Below are 14,660 nucleotides of genomic sequence, written 5' to 3'. Positions count from 1 at the left end.
CCCTAAAAAGAGCTTCAAACTGGGCACTAAAACTTCAGAATGCCTGTATCAGCATGAAGAGTCCTGCTCTCTCATGTGGAAGCATTATCCTCCTCACAGGCAAAGCTGCTGAGCCTCTCTTAATAGTGTTTATGGATTTTAATAAAAAAGTTAATACTAGAACCTTTACCTAGGATCATCAGCACTAGTTTCTGTTCAGCAAGATCAATGAAATATTCAGCCAGCTCAAAATATTCAGTCATGTGTTAAAAAAACCCAAAACAACAAACCCCAAACACACATGACTTTTTTTTCTTCCCCCTCCTCCTCTCCTGATAGGTTTTTATAGGTCAAATATTCTTTGTATGAAAGTTTCCATTTTCTTTAAAAAAACCCAAAACCCCAAACCAAGCAAACCCTACAGACACCCCACCACACAACAATTAAACAAACAAAACAAAAAGAAAAAAATCCCCCCGCCCAAATCAAACAAAAAAAAAAAAAAGGAAAGAAAGAAAAAACCCAACAACCAACCAATACCTCAACCCCAAAGACACACAGAAGAAATACAGCTGGCTTTTGTTGTCTGAGAAAGGTAAATTTTTCTACAAAAATACAGAAGTTCTCCACTACAGATAAGAACACCACAATATATGCATCAGCTGCCTATTCTCTTCCTCAATCTAAACCACAGCCTGGAATTCTCTCCTGCCTACAAGCAAGTGAACCTACCAGATGCCCCATCCTTTCAAATCCTCAAGCAAAGCTCCCATGGTTACTGTTATTATGCCCTGCTTTAAGTATGCTGAGATTACGTTTTATAGTAGTAATAGTGCAAATATTGAACTAGCTTCCATTCTGCTTACAGATGTTTTTATTAAGCTCCTATAGCAGTTAATGATATCAAAAAGGCCTCTTGGAGTTGAATTCTGTATTGTTTCAGTAACTCCAGTGCAACAAAGCTCTAACAGAATATTTTAATTTAGGAATTAAATGAAGAAAGAAAAGCTAGGATTTCAAAAGTTATCATACACACACACAAGTCTAGAATCAAGAAGCCGCATAGTTAAGACCCCTCAAAAGATCCACAGTTTTGCCTGCCTCATACACTCCACACAATTCAGCCACATGCATAACAAGACATGCAGTTCATGCTGCAGTTCCTTAAATACTTGGCTCAAATGAAAACAACCAACCAAACAAAAAACCAACAAAAACCCAAAACACACCACAAAATCAAAAACAAAATGTCCACAAACCCCTCAAATTCCACACTAATAAAAGGAGACAGTGTGCTAAGTCTGGCTGATAGAAATACTCAAACAGCCATTTGTCATTCTTATACAAGAGTAACATGCTGATGACTTCCCCACTTGCCTCAATTCTGTCCCCAAAAATCAGACTTTCTAGTTCCACCATATTCCAATACAGTGGCTGGTTTCCCTGCTGTGCTGTGTCCTGCTCGCTTCCTCTCTGCCTCTTTGAAAGGATTTAAATTAATTAGAGCTTTTTCCTTTAACTAGCTATGAAAAGAAGCGGTAGGTAGTCAGACGGGCATGACAGACAAGTTAACCAAAACCCCCAAACATCCATTTTGCAACGCAAACAGGAGAAGTATTTACTCCCTATAAGACAATGTCTGAGATATATGGCCAGAAATTTGATGTGGGGAAGGAATGCAGCTCCATCTTAGTGAAAAAGCTAAGAACCTATAATACAAGGAGGATAAAAGGATTTGAGACATCTCTTGTCTATGATTGCTACTGAGAAACCCCAAGACTTCAGTATCATCCACAACAAAATTTAGTTGCCTACAGAGCACCATACTGACTTTAGGAAAAAAAAAATAAAGCCAAGATATCTTCTAGAGTATTTAATCTCCATCAAAAGAGCAGTCATCTGGCTCCAAAAAAGAAACTGGAGGCGATTTATGTGGTGCTTCCCCCCAGTACTAAAGAGGGTTTCTGAAACAAGAAGCTCTATAGACCTTCAAACTAAGCAGAGCTAGAGCTCTTTCTTTTGAGGTGGGAAGAGGAAGGGTAGTTCAGTGTTCAAATGACTCTCACTTTCCCAGTTGCGCCATGGTGCTGCTCTGTATCTTTGTCAGTGCTGCTTTTGGATTTTTTCACACAGGACTACACATAGGGTGGTGTAGACATGCTTGGATATATTACTCATGTTAGAACTGCCACTTCTGACTGCTTCTTATTGTGCACTCTAGCAAAGGAATTTCAGAGGCAACACCTTCTTGTTGTTACTATAAAGTTCACTGACACATTAGACTAAAAGCAATACTCTCTTCTAGAAGACACAGACTATGACAACAAGAAATCTGAAGACAAGCCTAAAGGGGCATGTCTAAACAAGATGGTGTCCTTTCTGCCAGGGGCATTATCTTTGTGAATCCAGACCCAGACTGCTCTGGGATTTAGTCTGCTTCCAAATTTGGCTCAGCCAGCCAGCTATGGAATGCTGATGTTGCCTACCAGCTCTGGAAACAATATAAAGACAGACATACACACTTCTGAGTTTATAAGAAGCTCATTTTGTACGATTAAGAGAAATATTTAGTTCACAGATAGAACATTACAATCCAAACACACATGCTGGAGCTGGAGGGAGGGTGAGGAGAGAGAGAATGGACGGTTATGTGCAATACAGTCATTTCCGTAGCTGGATACGCTTGCACACTGGCAGCACTCAGGTGTTAACCAAATACCGCCTCAGCCAAACAATGGAAGGCTTTCAGTCCAAGAGTAGCACTGCTAATGTAAATAAATCCCTTTCTACTGGCAGCTACTGGGGTAAGGGAAGAAATAGCAGAACTTGCACTCAAAACTTGAAGAAAAATTCTGTATCTGAAGCAAGCGTTTCCTCTCCTCCTCTCTTTTTCTAAACAAACGTTATTTCATCCTTTTTTGAAAAGTTGACTGCCTAAGTGGCAACATAAGCTTAAGCCAAACCATTCAAAAGTTAGCTTGGCAACAAAAAGAAGCTATTACAAGTGACAGAAGATCAGTGTATTGGTGGAAATAAAATAAAAGCAGCATGCATGACAGCATTAAATAGAACCATTAAATAAAACCATTGTGCAGCTTCTCTTGATAAGCTACACATATGACAACAAACTGCAGTACAAATGTTGTTCTTGAGAAATGAGTGCTATTTAAGAGGGAGAAGGAAGGAAGGAAGGGAGAAAGTGTTGGTATCATTAACAGCAGTGTGTGAAACTAACTTAATGGAAGAATGACCTTAAAAGGAAAAAATGAATTGAATGCTTGTAACTAATACACATTACTGCATGCAAATCTGTTTGTCAGCATTTCTGTGACCACAAAATTGAGGAACTTCTAACCGTGTAAAAAGAACTGGAATGAAACTTGGCAAAAAGAATCTTGGCCTGGAAAACTGCAGGAATGTTTGGGGTTTTATTTGGAAGAAAGTTATTCTGTGTGTGTAAAGAAATCCACACAGTTCTTATTTTGTCTGGAGACAAAATTATTTTGACTTAGAAAGAGACAAATTAACCAATAATAGAAAGCAAGCACAAGATCAATGAACACATCTTTGTTTGTTTGTTTTGTTTTTACAGGTTTCACACAACTATCAAGAGAACTTTTTTGAAAAAGCAGATAGGTCTTCTCAAAATTGATGTGAGTTTCTCTTTATTCAGAAGAGTTAAGAAATGTGAAGAGTTAAGAAATGTGAAGTTTCATAAGATTAAAAATGTCCATCAGCCATACCTCAGGATTTCCGCCCCACCCCCACCCCCCTTTACATGTACCCTTCTCCAAATGCTGTCATCACCATCTCTGATTATCTCACTACCTTTACAAGAACTACATCCCCTCATGATCCTTAACAAGAAGTAAAGGATATGTGCTTGGACTTTAAAGAATAACCAACTAAAACAAAGGCTACATATTGTTAGCAAAACTAAAAATCTTTTGCTTTTCTTCAAGAAGAAAAGCCTCCTGCATCCACCAAGTAAAAGGAAAGTCGGGAATTTAGAGTGAAGATACTGCAAGGTCAAGAGGATGTCATTACTTCTGCCTTTACATGTCAGGGTCAGGAACATGTAAATTAGCATAAAAAGGAATCCTCCATCACTAATAAACTCCTGGGCAGAGCAAACTAAAGTAAACAGAAGCATCATCTTTCCCCTCCAAATTAGAAGGGCAGTAATTTATTAACATTTTTAATATGAGAGATTCTTATCTGGTAACTGATTTCAGAATCTGGAGCCCTGAGAACATCATACATCACTAGATTTACATACCCAGTGCAGTCAGACCTTGTAACAGCAAAGGCTTGTGTGATTTGGCTCTTATAATCTAACTGAATCACTCAATGCTAATGCTGCTCCACCAGTGATCTCAGGGAGTTCTCCATAAAGTGTCGTTTTCCTTTATTCTGCCTCGACCCATAGAAGAAAAAAAACCCAAACCAAAAAAACACTACAGAATTTCAGTATTTTGAATAAGATGACAAGAGCAGAGGCATAAAGTATATACTAAACTTTCCCCCTACCTGTATTACTTTTAAGCCTTACCTCTGACATTACAGCCATGAAACAAACAAATGACAACAAACAAAAAAAATCTCCTTCTTGTTTGAATATTTCACATCTTACTCCAGCCTCTATCCAAGGTTTGTTTTGGTCTTATTACAAACTTGTTCCCAAACATTCTTACTGTCCTAGGCTTGCCCTAACTACAGATCTGGGTCAACAGGCAAACGAGTGGGCTGTACTGTTTTCTTTCTCTGCTTCAATCATTTAGGAGTTACTGTAATATAAGTAATAAATCAGATGAAGTAGGCAGTAAAATAGTTTTGCAGGAAAAAAAATATTTAAAAGATTAGCCAGATTAAAAAAAAAAGTAGAGCATACAAAGCAAAGAGTAAGTGTCTACAAGGAAGCTAGTTAAATCACCCAATCATTTTTCTTCTTTTCTAATCCCTAAATTCTACAGTGAGTCCATTGTTCAGCCTAGTCAGAAACAGTACCTTGGAGGATGGAGTACAGACTGTGAAAGAGAACACTGCCCAGCTGAATCCAGCAAAACAGAAAGAAGTAGGTTCCATCAGATAACTAGACAGAGAAGATGCAAACACAGCTAGACATGGCATGGGAAGATGACCTTCAGACCAATGGAACAAAGAGAAGTTGTTGCCAAAATGAAGCACACACCTAAGTCAGTGAAACACGAAGAACAGAGACACCAGAGAAAGTAATCTTGGAAAAATAATAAGTGGAAAGCTAGTAGCTCATCCTGAAGAGTAAATCCATTTTCACACCTTAGTGTCTATGCAAAAACAGTTATATATTAATACCACAATCCTACAAAGCAGCTTTTCCCACACACCTGTGCTGTGATTCTTGTATTGCATTAGGAAAGAAGAGCAACATCAGCCAGAGATTTTTCTCTCATTCAGTAATATACATGCACCCACCCTCCTTTTCCCCAGCAAAGCTGCATGAATTTTTAATTTACTAAAGCTAAAACCACCGAAATTAAAGAACATCAACAAACAATTAGGCCTTTCTTCTGATAGAAAAAATGGCAAGATCCAAGATGCTCCTATAAAAGCACAGTCCAGTCTTGAATCGATAAAGGTTTTTCACCAATAGCTATAGGCTGAACATCAATTATGTACAACTAATTGAATGCAACTGCACGCACAACTTGGTCTCTTCAGATTGGTTCCATCACAGTTTCCCATGTTTCAAAGACTAATTCCCTTGTCTTACATAAGGCTGAACTAGCATTTCAGATGTTCTCCCAGTAAATGCACTAACAGGATCTCTCCTTATATTCAGTCACCAATAATTATTAAAAAAAAAAATTAACAAAAGTATCTCTTGCACCACCTTTGATCCTCCTTTTAGTTCCCTTCTCTTTGAAATGAGGCCTAAAGGTGATTAAAGCAAGGCTTCTATGATCACAGAATTATTTCCTTAAGAAAGAAGGCCACAAAACCCCATTAAATTTGAACAGATTACAATTGTGTACTTTTAAAATGTGCATTACAAGGACAGTATTTTGCACTTTAAATTCTTGCTTTAGAAAGACCTGTGTGGTAGAGAATTTCAAAGCCAATAAAAACATTAAGCATCATGAGGCTTTTGAAGCAAGCAGTATTCCCATTCCTTGACACAGGAAAAACTGAGGGCAAGTGAGGTCAATCAACAGACCTACCCAGCACTTTGGAACAAAAAACAGTTTCCTGAACCCTTGTTTACTGCATCAAGCTACTTCTGTTATTGCAAACTATAAACCGGAATACCAGTGCTGCTTCTGGGAGCACGCTGGGTCCCACAGAGCAAGGGGACAGGTCAGCATCTGGCTTAAAGTGCTTGGCCAGAACCAAAGCAGGGCTAGTGTGAGAATAATGGTAGTGTGAAAAAGTTTAATGTTCAACTCAGAAAATCCCCCTGCATATGATGAAGGGCTAACTGTCTGCAATGGATAGTGTTATTTTAACTAATGAAAGCTTGAGAAAACTACTAAATCAATACAGGAAAAGTTGAACAGGAGTCACTATGGCCCTGAGAATAATGAAGAATTAAAAGCTAAGCTACTAAACAATACACATTTTTATTATACAATTTGACCCTCAGTACTCCAAAAGTCAATTGTATGTCAGATGAACAAATCAAGGGATGCTCAAAGAAAGTAAAAAAAGTATTTCATCCTATCACTGAAAAAAAACTTCAGTGATCTTCCATTTGCACCATGAGTGGACTAACCTGAATAATAGCCTACGGATTAAAAACTACAAGCTAAACCCTCCCATCTCAAGAAGGACAAAGTCAGGCAGAAAGCAGGACTGCAAATGGGGTAAGAAATGTGTACATCTAAAAGAGAAGCTAAGTGAGAGGGGACCTCCTACTGTACAGTCCTAGTTAATTCTGTAGAAAGGATAAGACATGAAAGGTGGGCAAAAACGACTACAGCACCTGCTTGAATACCAGACAATACTTGGCAGAGTACTTAAGTATTTTTAGACTATTAGCTGGTACTCAGACCAGTAAAGATCACTTGCTTCTGAGTAAAAAATATCTAGAAATACATTCACCAATTTATGTATTTTGTAACTTTAGTGCAACACTTCTGTTGTCCTTAAAAGAAAAAAGAAAAAAAAAAGGCATCAAATGGCTGAAAAAGAAAACCACAGAAAAGGAATCTCTAAGCAGGAAAGTGCTCTTTCCCAGAAATACCACTGAATCCATTAGCATAACTAAAGCTTTAATGATTGTCATCATCTCTCTTTGCCCAACGTCAAAAAGTCTTCTTTGCAAGTACTCCCTTTTTTCTTCAGTGACCCCTTACCAGAATGGCAGAGGAGACTATTTTGGGTGTTTCAAACACTAAACTAATTTTATTTTAGCTTAACCTGTGGCAAACAATCTGGAGATTTATTTAAGGTTACAATGAGAAAAACAAAACCAAGAAACATCCAAAAAACTACCACTCCCCAGATGCTATTACAATCCAAAACACATCCCAAAGATTTCCAGGAAATAATAATTCAATCCGTATGAACTTAGGCAGCACACTTGCTGTAAAGTTAAAAGAAGTTTTAAGAAATAATGGAAAACAAATGGGGGGGAAAAAAAAAAAAAAAAAATCAAACTTAGAGTCTGTGTTATTTGGGGCAAATACACCAAAGTTGGACCTGGTCAAGAGAGCTTCAAATTCTAGGTTAAGACACAGATCACTTGAGCTGCTTCAGTAGCAGAGATGCAAAACAGATGAAAATGGTACCTGTGTGGGATGAGTTGCATTTCCTGAACTGCAGGAGAAGACAAATGGTCATTAATAGGCAGGCCAATAATAATTTTCATTTCCAAAACTTCCATATTATTTGATGTAAGCTGGGAGGTAGGGAGAATACAGAAGAAAGAGTATTATTGTATTTCCTTGGGGGGTGGGAGGGAGGGAGGAAGCAGCCTTTTGATTACAGTGGAAAGGAGATGGGCATAGGGCTAGTGGAAAAGGGGAAGAAGGGACAGCATGAGTATCTAAAAATAGCTGCAGTTACATATCCTTGCTTGAAATATACATGTTGAGTTGCCCCCAGTAAGCCTGTAACAATACATAGTTGCAATATATCTGTAACTGTAAACTGTTTGCACAGACTTTGAGTTTTCGTCTATCTTAAGAAAGGCACAGCTTCCAGACCCCATCTAGTGGTGTGAGCATCTTACAACAGCCTCATTAATCAAACCCACATTTCAGCTTTTCAATCCACTGGTTTTAAAAACAACGCAGTTGGCTTTAGTTTAACGACGACCTCAAAGAAATGCAATACTGACACGTTCTAAAAATCAGAAAAGTAAGATTTCCAGAATCACAAGTCAACTTGTAATCATTCTGGACTTATATTAGTCCTATTTTAACAGTGCTTCACATGCTGTTTTTGAGGAGCCAGCCCACTGCATTTACATCTTATTAGTATATTGGGGGATAAAAGGGGAATCTCAATTGCTGGACTAAATCTGAGACAGAAGAAATATCAAGCTGTGAATGTACTTTGTGAAAAAACATAATTAATCCGCCTCTGTATCCTGACTCAGACAGCAAGACTAATCAAATTATGAGTATCTGAAGTGAGCTAAACTTTTCACAATTCAGAGCTGTGCAACTGGCTAATTCTCCTTATGCATGCCAAGAAATGATGGTGTTTAATTACTGTCTTCACTGCAGCAGCCAAGCATAAAGCACTCTCAGCTTCCCATCAGTAAGTTAACCATTTTCACAGTATATGAATAAAAACTAATAATCAGGACTTTTTTTTCCCTAACCTTAATATTTTTAATTTGTAGAGGTTTTTAGTGTTGCCTGGCTAAAGAAGCAGATAAAACCAACTCACATACCTGGAGGCATGTAATAGTAAGCTCAAACACAAGTTCTCCCATAACCCAATCGGAAGAGAGCTGTGTGTTTTGGGGAAAAATACTCTGCTGTAAAAATCATCAGATGTTCTGGATAAGTAAGAAGATGCAGCTCATTTGTTTCTGACAAGCAGTGAAATCTATAAACTGAATTCCCTAATCTACTAGGATATCACTACTCCGTTCAAGATGTTGAAAATGTAGAGCTATTGATTTAAACTGCACAATTAACCATGTTCCACTGACTACTATACAAGTTCAGAAATTAAGAGTAAACCCCTTTTCTGACAGTGCATCATCAAGGTGGACAAAATTGAAGAAAAACTACACCTCACCTGAAGAGCCTCTTCTGATCAAAACCAGAACTTCAGCCTTAAGCCTGATCCACTTCAAATGAGTGGAGGCCAGCTGAATACTGTGGGCTTATCAAACCTCACTTGTATCCGTAAAGACTATTAGCATAGCAGTGATGTTGGCTGTAATACATGTTATGTGAAGGTATTGCTAGCTACAGTGTTGCTGAAGGCCACAAACAGCTGGTCTTGGAATCCCAGGCTTTCAATTTGCTTTCTGGATGGATTTTACAGAGGAGCAGCAGCAGGATTCCCCAGAACGGTTTCCAGTTACGAAGCAAACCAGATATTGGCTGCATCACTTCAACTGTGTCTCCATCTGTGAGCTGACAGAACAGGACAGCAGTTGGGAGAAATGAGTTTTACATGAACTCTTATGGTAGCAGCAAATTATTAATGACATGGAATAACTCTGCTTTTCCTGTACTGACAGAGTGCTGCAGCCCTGCTTAACCCATGAGAATTTGCAATCCACAGCAAATACATAGAAGTCTCTACACTTCACCTTCTTTCTACCCATTCAACCTCTAACCAAAACTACCACACATTCCAGCAAACCAGATGAAATTTACCTGACCTAGTCATTCCTCCTAGTACCAGTGGTGGAATGACAGGACTTGAAAAACTCATATGATGGCCACAGTATTATGAAGGATTACCTCAATACTGAGGGAAAGGAGCAATTTCCCTTGATGGTTTACAGAACAAAGTCCCTCTCAAGTGAGCTTCATGTGAAGCAATGAAACAGGTAGGCTGGGGAAAGAATTTACAAATCTAGCAGTTTTATACTATAATTACTTACTATGTTATTCACCAATCCCAGCAAGTTAATACTTCATGTTGTCCAAAAGCCTCTAATCAGTTATCCTTCCTACACCTTAGGAGATGTTACATTTCCTTGGATGCTGATGACATTATAAAAGAGAGCTACAAACTTGTAGAGAAGCAAAGATTCCCACCAGATTTTTAATGACAACGAGAAAAGCATCTGATGCAGCAGCCCTTCTTGCCTGTGCTAGCGTTCTGTCATGCAAGTTACACAGGCAGCTTCCTGTTTATCCCTAGATTGACAACTTCAGGGCTGTTTAATCCACCCTGCCTATAAAAATTCATTAACCAAAACATTCTTGGCACACATCTTACCTGCAATTACACTTTGTGTCCTCCATTATTAAGAACGCAGAAAATACAAACACCCTCACATACCAGTTTTGGGTGTATGTAAAATTCATTGCCAGTACTTACAGCATTATACAGATTACTTTATACTTAACAAAAAACAAGCAAACAAAAAAACCTCAAGCAAACAAACCAAATCTTTTTTCCCTGATCATTAACTTCACAGCATATTTTCCCCAATGAATGTAAGTTCTGGCTTCCATTTTCTCACTCAAGTGAGGATTATAACTTAATTGATTCACAAATTAATAAAATTGTTTCCTCATAAAACAAAGTGAATCGGTCCCAAATACATTAAAAATCAAGACTTGTATTATTTTCTTACCAATAGATTAATAATTAATATTAATAATTAATCCAGATTATCAAACTAGATCTGCAGAGACCAGTGGGAGTTTTGGCAAATGCTGTTACTTTACTGAAGACTAAACATCCAGTCTAGTTTATTTAAATATGAGAGTCTCTGTCACCAGGCAGCACACAGCTCACTGCAAACTTCAGTGGCAGCTGTGTGCTCTAGGCCAGTTTCTCTCCCTCAGCCAAGAATACCCTTCTTACCATGGTTTGGGCACATCTCTGATCAAGCAAAGAAGGAAAGCTGATAGCAAACCCAGCTGAAAGAAGACTTATTACCTGCACTCATTGAAGTTACAGCTTGCTCAGCCCAAGTCTGAGGGTCTTCCTATCAGCCAACAACACTTACTCTGCCAGGAGTAGCCTGTCTTTTACATTCCTGCTTCTGAGTCTTCCATGAAGAGCTGGCTGCTGGCAGGATGCATGTGCCTATTTTACATCACACCTACTAGGTGAAAATGCTTTAAAAGCAGCGCTTAAGGGACAAGCTGTATGGTATATGAGACATATGACCAGCTGTACAGTAAGGGTGTTGCACACAATGCAGGAAAAAGCAGTATAACCTACCCACCTCAGAATTTCATTGTACTCAGCAACTACAGTGCTGTTTAACCATCACCATTTCGTTTTTTTAATTGGAAAAATTTACTTTGATCAGATTAAGACCAGAAAAAGGTAGTTCTTGTCCATTAAATGTAAGCATTCAAGCTTCCACCAATTTAGTTTACCCAAGTTCTTCAAGACAACCCAGAGGTTGTAACATAAGAAAGCCTTCCCCTCTCATCATTAAAAAAAGAATGCAGAATTCAGAGTTGCCAAATGTTATTATGTCTTTCATACTAATGCTAAACCTGGAGAAATACTAATTACTTGCCAAGAAACATTACCAATTCAATTCTGTTAGAGGTGTTTTCTATTTGGCCTTAGAAAAAATACTGCTACAACACAGCAAAAAATGTGTGTCCTTAAATGTGTGAGTGCAAGCTATCACCCCATACACACACAGCAGCCCCCTACAAGGTCACAGTAAGAATTCTCTATAATGGTTAAGACTAAAGAAGGTTGATAGCATCTAAACTGAAGATACAAGTTTCCAAGACCTGACAGCTGCTAGCACCACAAGCAACAGCTTGTCAACACTTTCAAATAAAAGCTGAGAAACTATTGGAGTTTAAATTCTTAATGAGAATTGCTAAATATATATTAAAAAAAAGCCAAACACTATTTCTGCAATTAGAAAGTAGCTGTTACAATTTGTAAGCAAATTCCTTACTCAATCGGCTTCTGCATTATCAGGGTCAATGCTTGTCTCTTTAGTAATACTTAGAATACAATAACAGAATTTTTTAGGTTGGAAAATACCTAAGATCATCTACTCCAATCATTAACCCAGCACAACCAAGTCCACCATTAAACCATGTCTCCAAGTGCCACATATACAAGTCTTTTAAATACCTCCAGGGATGGTGACTCCACTTCCCTGGTAGCTTGTTCCAATGCTTTACAAGCCTTCCGGTGAAGAAATTTTCCCCTAATACCCAACCTAAGCCTTCCATGGTGCAATTTGAGATCATTTCCTCTTGTCCTGTCAACTTTTTACTTGGGAGACCAACAACCACCTCAATGCAACCCCCTTTCAGGTACTTGCACAGAGCGATAAGGTTTCCCCTGAGCTTCCTTTTCTCCAGGCTCAACAGCTCCAATTCCCTCAGCCACTCCTCATAAAACTTGTTCTGGACCCTGCACCATCTTTGCTGCTCTTCTTTAGACACTTCCTCCCTCTGCTGCCATTAGCCTTGTACAACCTTTCCATCTACACAGGATGATTTCATTTCAATTTGCTACCCAAGTTAAAAACTTCATCTAAATTTTGCATCCATACAGAATTTCCATTGATATAAGCTATACCAGTTTACCAGTATCATTCCTTTTATATTCTCACTCTGAGAATAAATGTCCATAGAGAAACATTCTGGTAAAAAACCTTTCAAAACTAAACCAACTCAAACTGCAGAAGTTCTTAAATGAAAAAATTGAGGTAGAATCTAAAAACAAAGTATGAGGCTTGCTGGCTTGGCAAGAGTAATGCAATTTCATCTGTATTAGTTCACGAGCGAAAAAGATGCAAGCGAAAAAGACTATATAGCCTGAACTAAAATCAAACTGACAGAAATGTTTTGCAGGGTTGTTGGGGAAGACATTTTATAAGAGCAAACTAACCCCAATGTCTTTTCTGTCCCTCTATCCAGTAAACACAAGAGGTTAGTTTAATGTTAGAGTTTCTTACTAAGACCTAGACCAAGAGTTTGACAGGGATAGTAGAAGATAGCATTGGCAATTTCCAAACTCCCTTCCAGTTAAATTTTATCAATCTCATTTTAATAGCAGACTACACAACAGCTGCCAACAAGGGCTCTGGCAAACTTTACAATCACGAGCGAGCTCTACAACCACCAGTACCAGCAAGCAAATTCTCATTCAAGCTTAAAAATAAAACTTAAACCATTAATCTTTACAATTTAAGAATGATAAACCCTCTTGAAACCATAATTTGGTTGCTACTAAAAGTCTAAACGTTTTACTTGTTTTTTTAAGCCAGTTATAATGTCATATGAGATAGCTTTTTCTGTATGTACAGTACAAACCCAAGAATTTGTAGATATACACGTCACTTCTAGATACGCCAAGAAATTCACCAATAAGGAGAGTGTCAGTTGTATACTACAGAAGATTTTAAAGTGCTGAGGCTACAGCACTGTAAAACAATTACTAACTGTTTTGCCCTTTTCACTTTTTAAAAATTATCCTTTCCTATGCTTAAACCTGTAACTGGAAGCATGTAAACATAAAAGTTGTAAGGGTGGAAACACTTATCTGAGGTGCTAAATTTTTTCTGATTATTATGATTACATAAAATAAAATTAAAAAAAAAAAAATCAAGAGTTTGAAACACCAAAAAAGTCAGGCATCAAGTTTAGAACCCAGTCTAACCAACACTTCATGCTGTAAACTTATTTTCTTCTTTTTGTTTATTTAAAACCCTATGCAAATCTGGAAGCACACTACACAGCCAAACTGATTATCCAGGTCTCTAGTATTACCCAGGAAGTCACACAAAACTCTTAGGCACAAAGTAAAAAGCTACCTTGACTACAGTCTCTCTGACTTGAAAAAAGTGACATGCCATCACTTCTCAGGGGAAAGAAACAGCAGAGTGCTAAGACAAGCACAGCCAGATCATACCTCTGAGGTTTACGAATATCCCAGAGTCCCACACCTTCCTTAGAGTTGGCGGTAGCCAGTAATCTGGGTTCTACTGGATTAAACATCACACTGTGAAAGGCTGATGGGTAGTGTGCCAAGCAGAAGGGCTCTGTTGAAAAAGAAAGATTTCAGACATAAGAACAAACAATGCATACAACTGCTTGATGCAACAGATTTGGCAGCTTAATACGGAAAGGGCATAACAAGATCTGGAGATAGAGAGACATGTTCAAACCATTTCTCAAGTTGACACATCCAAAGCAATATAAAACCTCGGGTTTTAAAAGCCACCCACATATACATTAGCTTTGTCTAAATATGGAAAAGGACACATACTGCATTTCAAGACACCATTTTTCTTAAGGAAGGTTATCAGAGTGTAAAACTAGGCACTCAAAGATCAAGTATTTGAATCTTCTTAAGGTTTAAAATGGTCATCTAATAAGATCCACACCTGGGAGAGCTTCTAAAAGCTTCCTAGCAATATATGTCTGGAACCTTTCACAGCCACTGATGATGATCCAAACTGCACATGTAGCAGCAATTGCTTACATGAGTGAATAGTATTAGGAAAAAAAAGGAAATAAGTTTGTACAGAACACAGCTCAAAGCAAGCAGCCCACCCTGGGGAA

The 14,660-nt window shown here is 38.1% G+C and overlaps 1 protein-coding gene across 2 annotated transcripts in view; it reads right to left on the bottom strand.

Moving 5' to 3' along the window:
• Nucleotides 1-14,660, bottom strand: part of DCAF5 (DDB1 and CUL4 associated factor 5) — a 69,877-nt gene that overhangs the window by 35,182 nt on the left and 20,035 nt on the right. For both annotated transcript variants that reach the window (XM_054400073.1, XM_054400075.1), the window contains exon 5: nucleotides 14,008-14,137. In XM_054400073.1, coding sequence (XP_054256048.1) covers nucleotides 14,008-14,137 — 130 coding nt within the window. The remainder of the gene's footprint in view (nucleotides 1-14,007; nucleotides 14,138-14,660) is intronic.

The sequence above is a fragment of the Indicator indicator genome, chromosome 4, assembly GCF_027791375.1.
Source record: "Indicator indicator isolate 239-I01 chromosome 4, UM_Iind_1.1, whole genome shotgun sequence".
In the NCBI taxonomy this organism is placed as follows: domain Eukaryota; kingdom Metazoa; phylum Chordata; class Aves; order Piciformes; family Indicatoridae; genus Indicator; species Indicator indicator.
The sequence above is the reverse complement of the archived record's forward strand: the minus strand, read 5'-3'. Positions and strand labels throughout refer to the sequence as shown.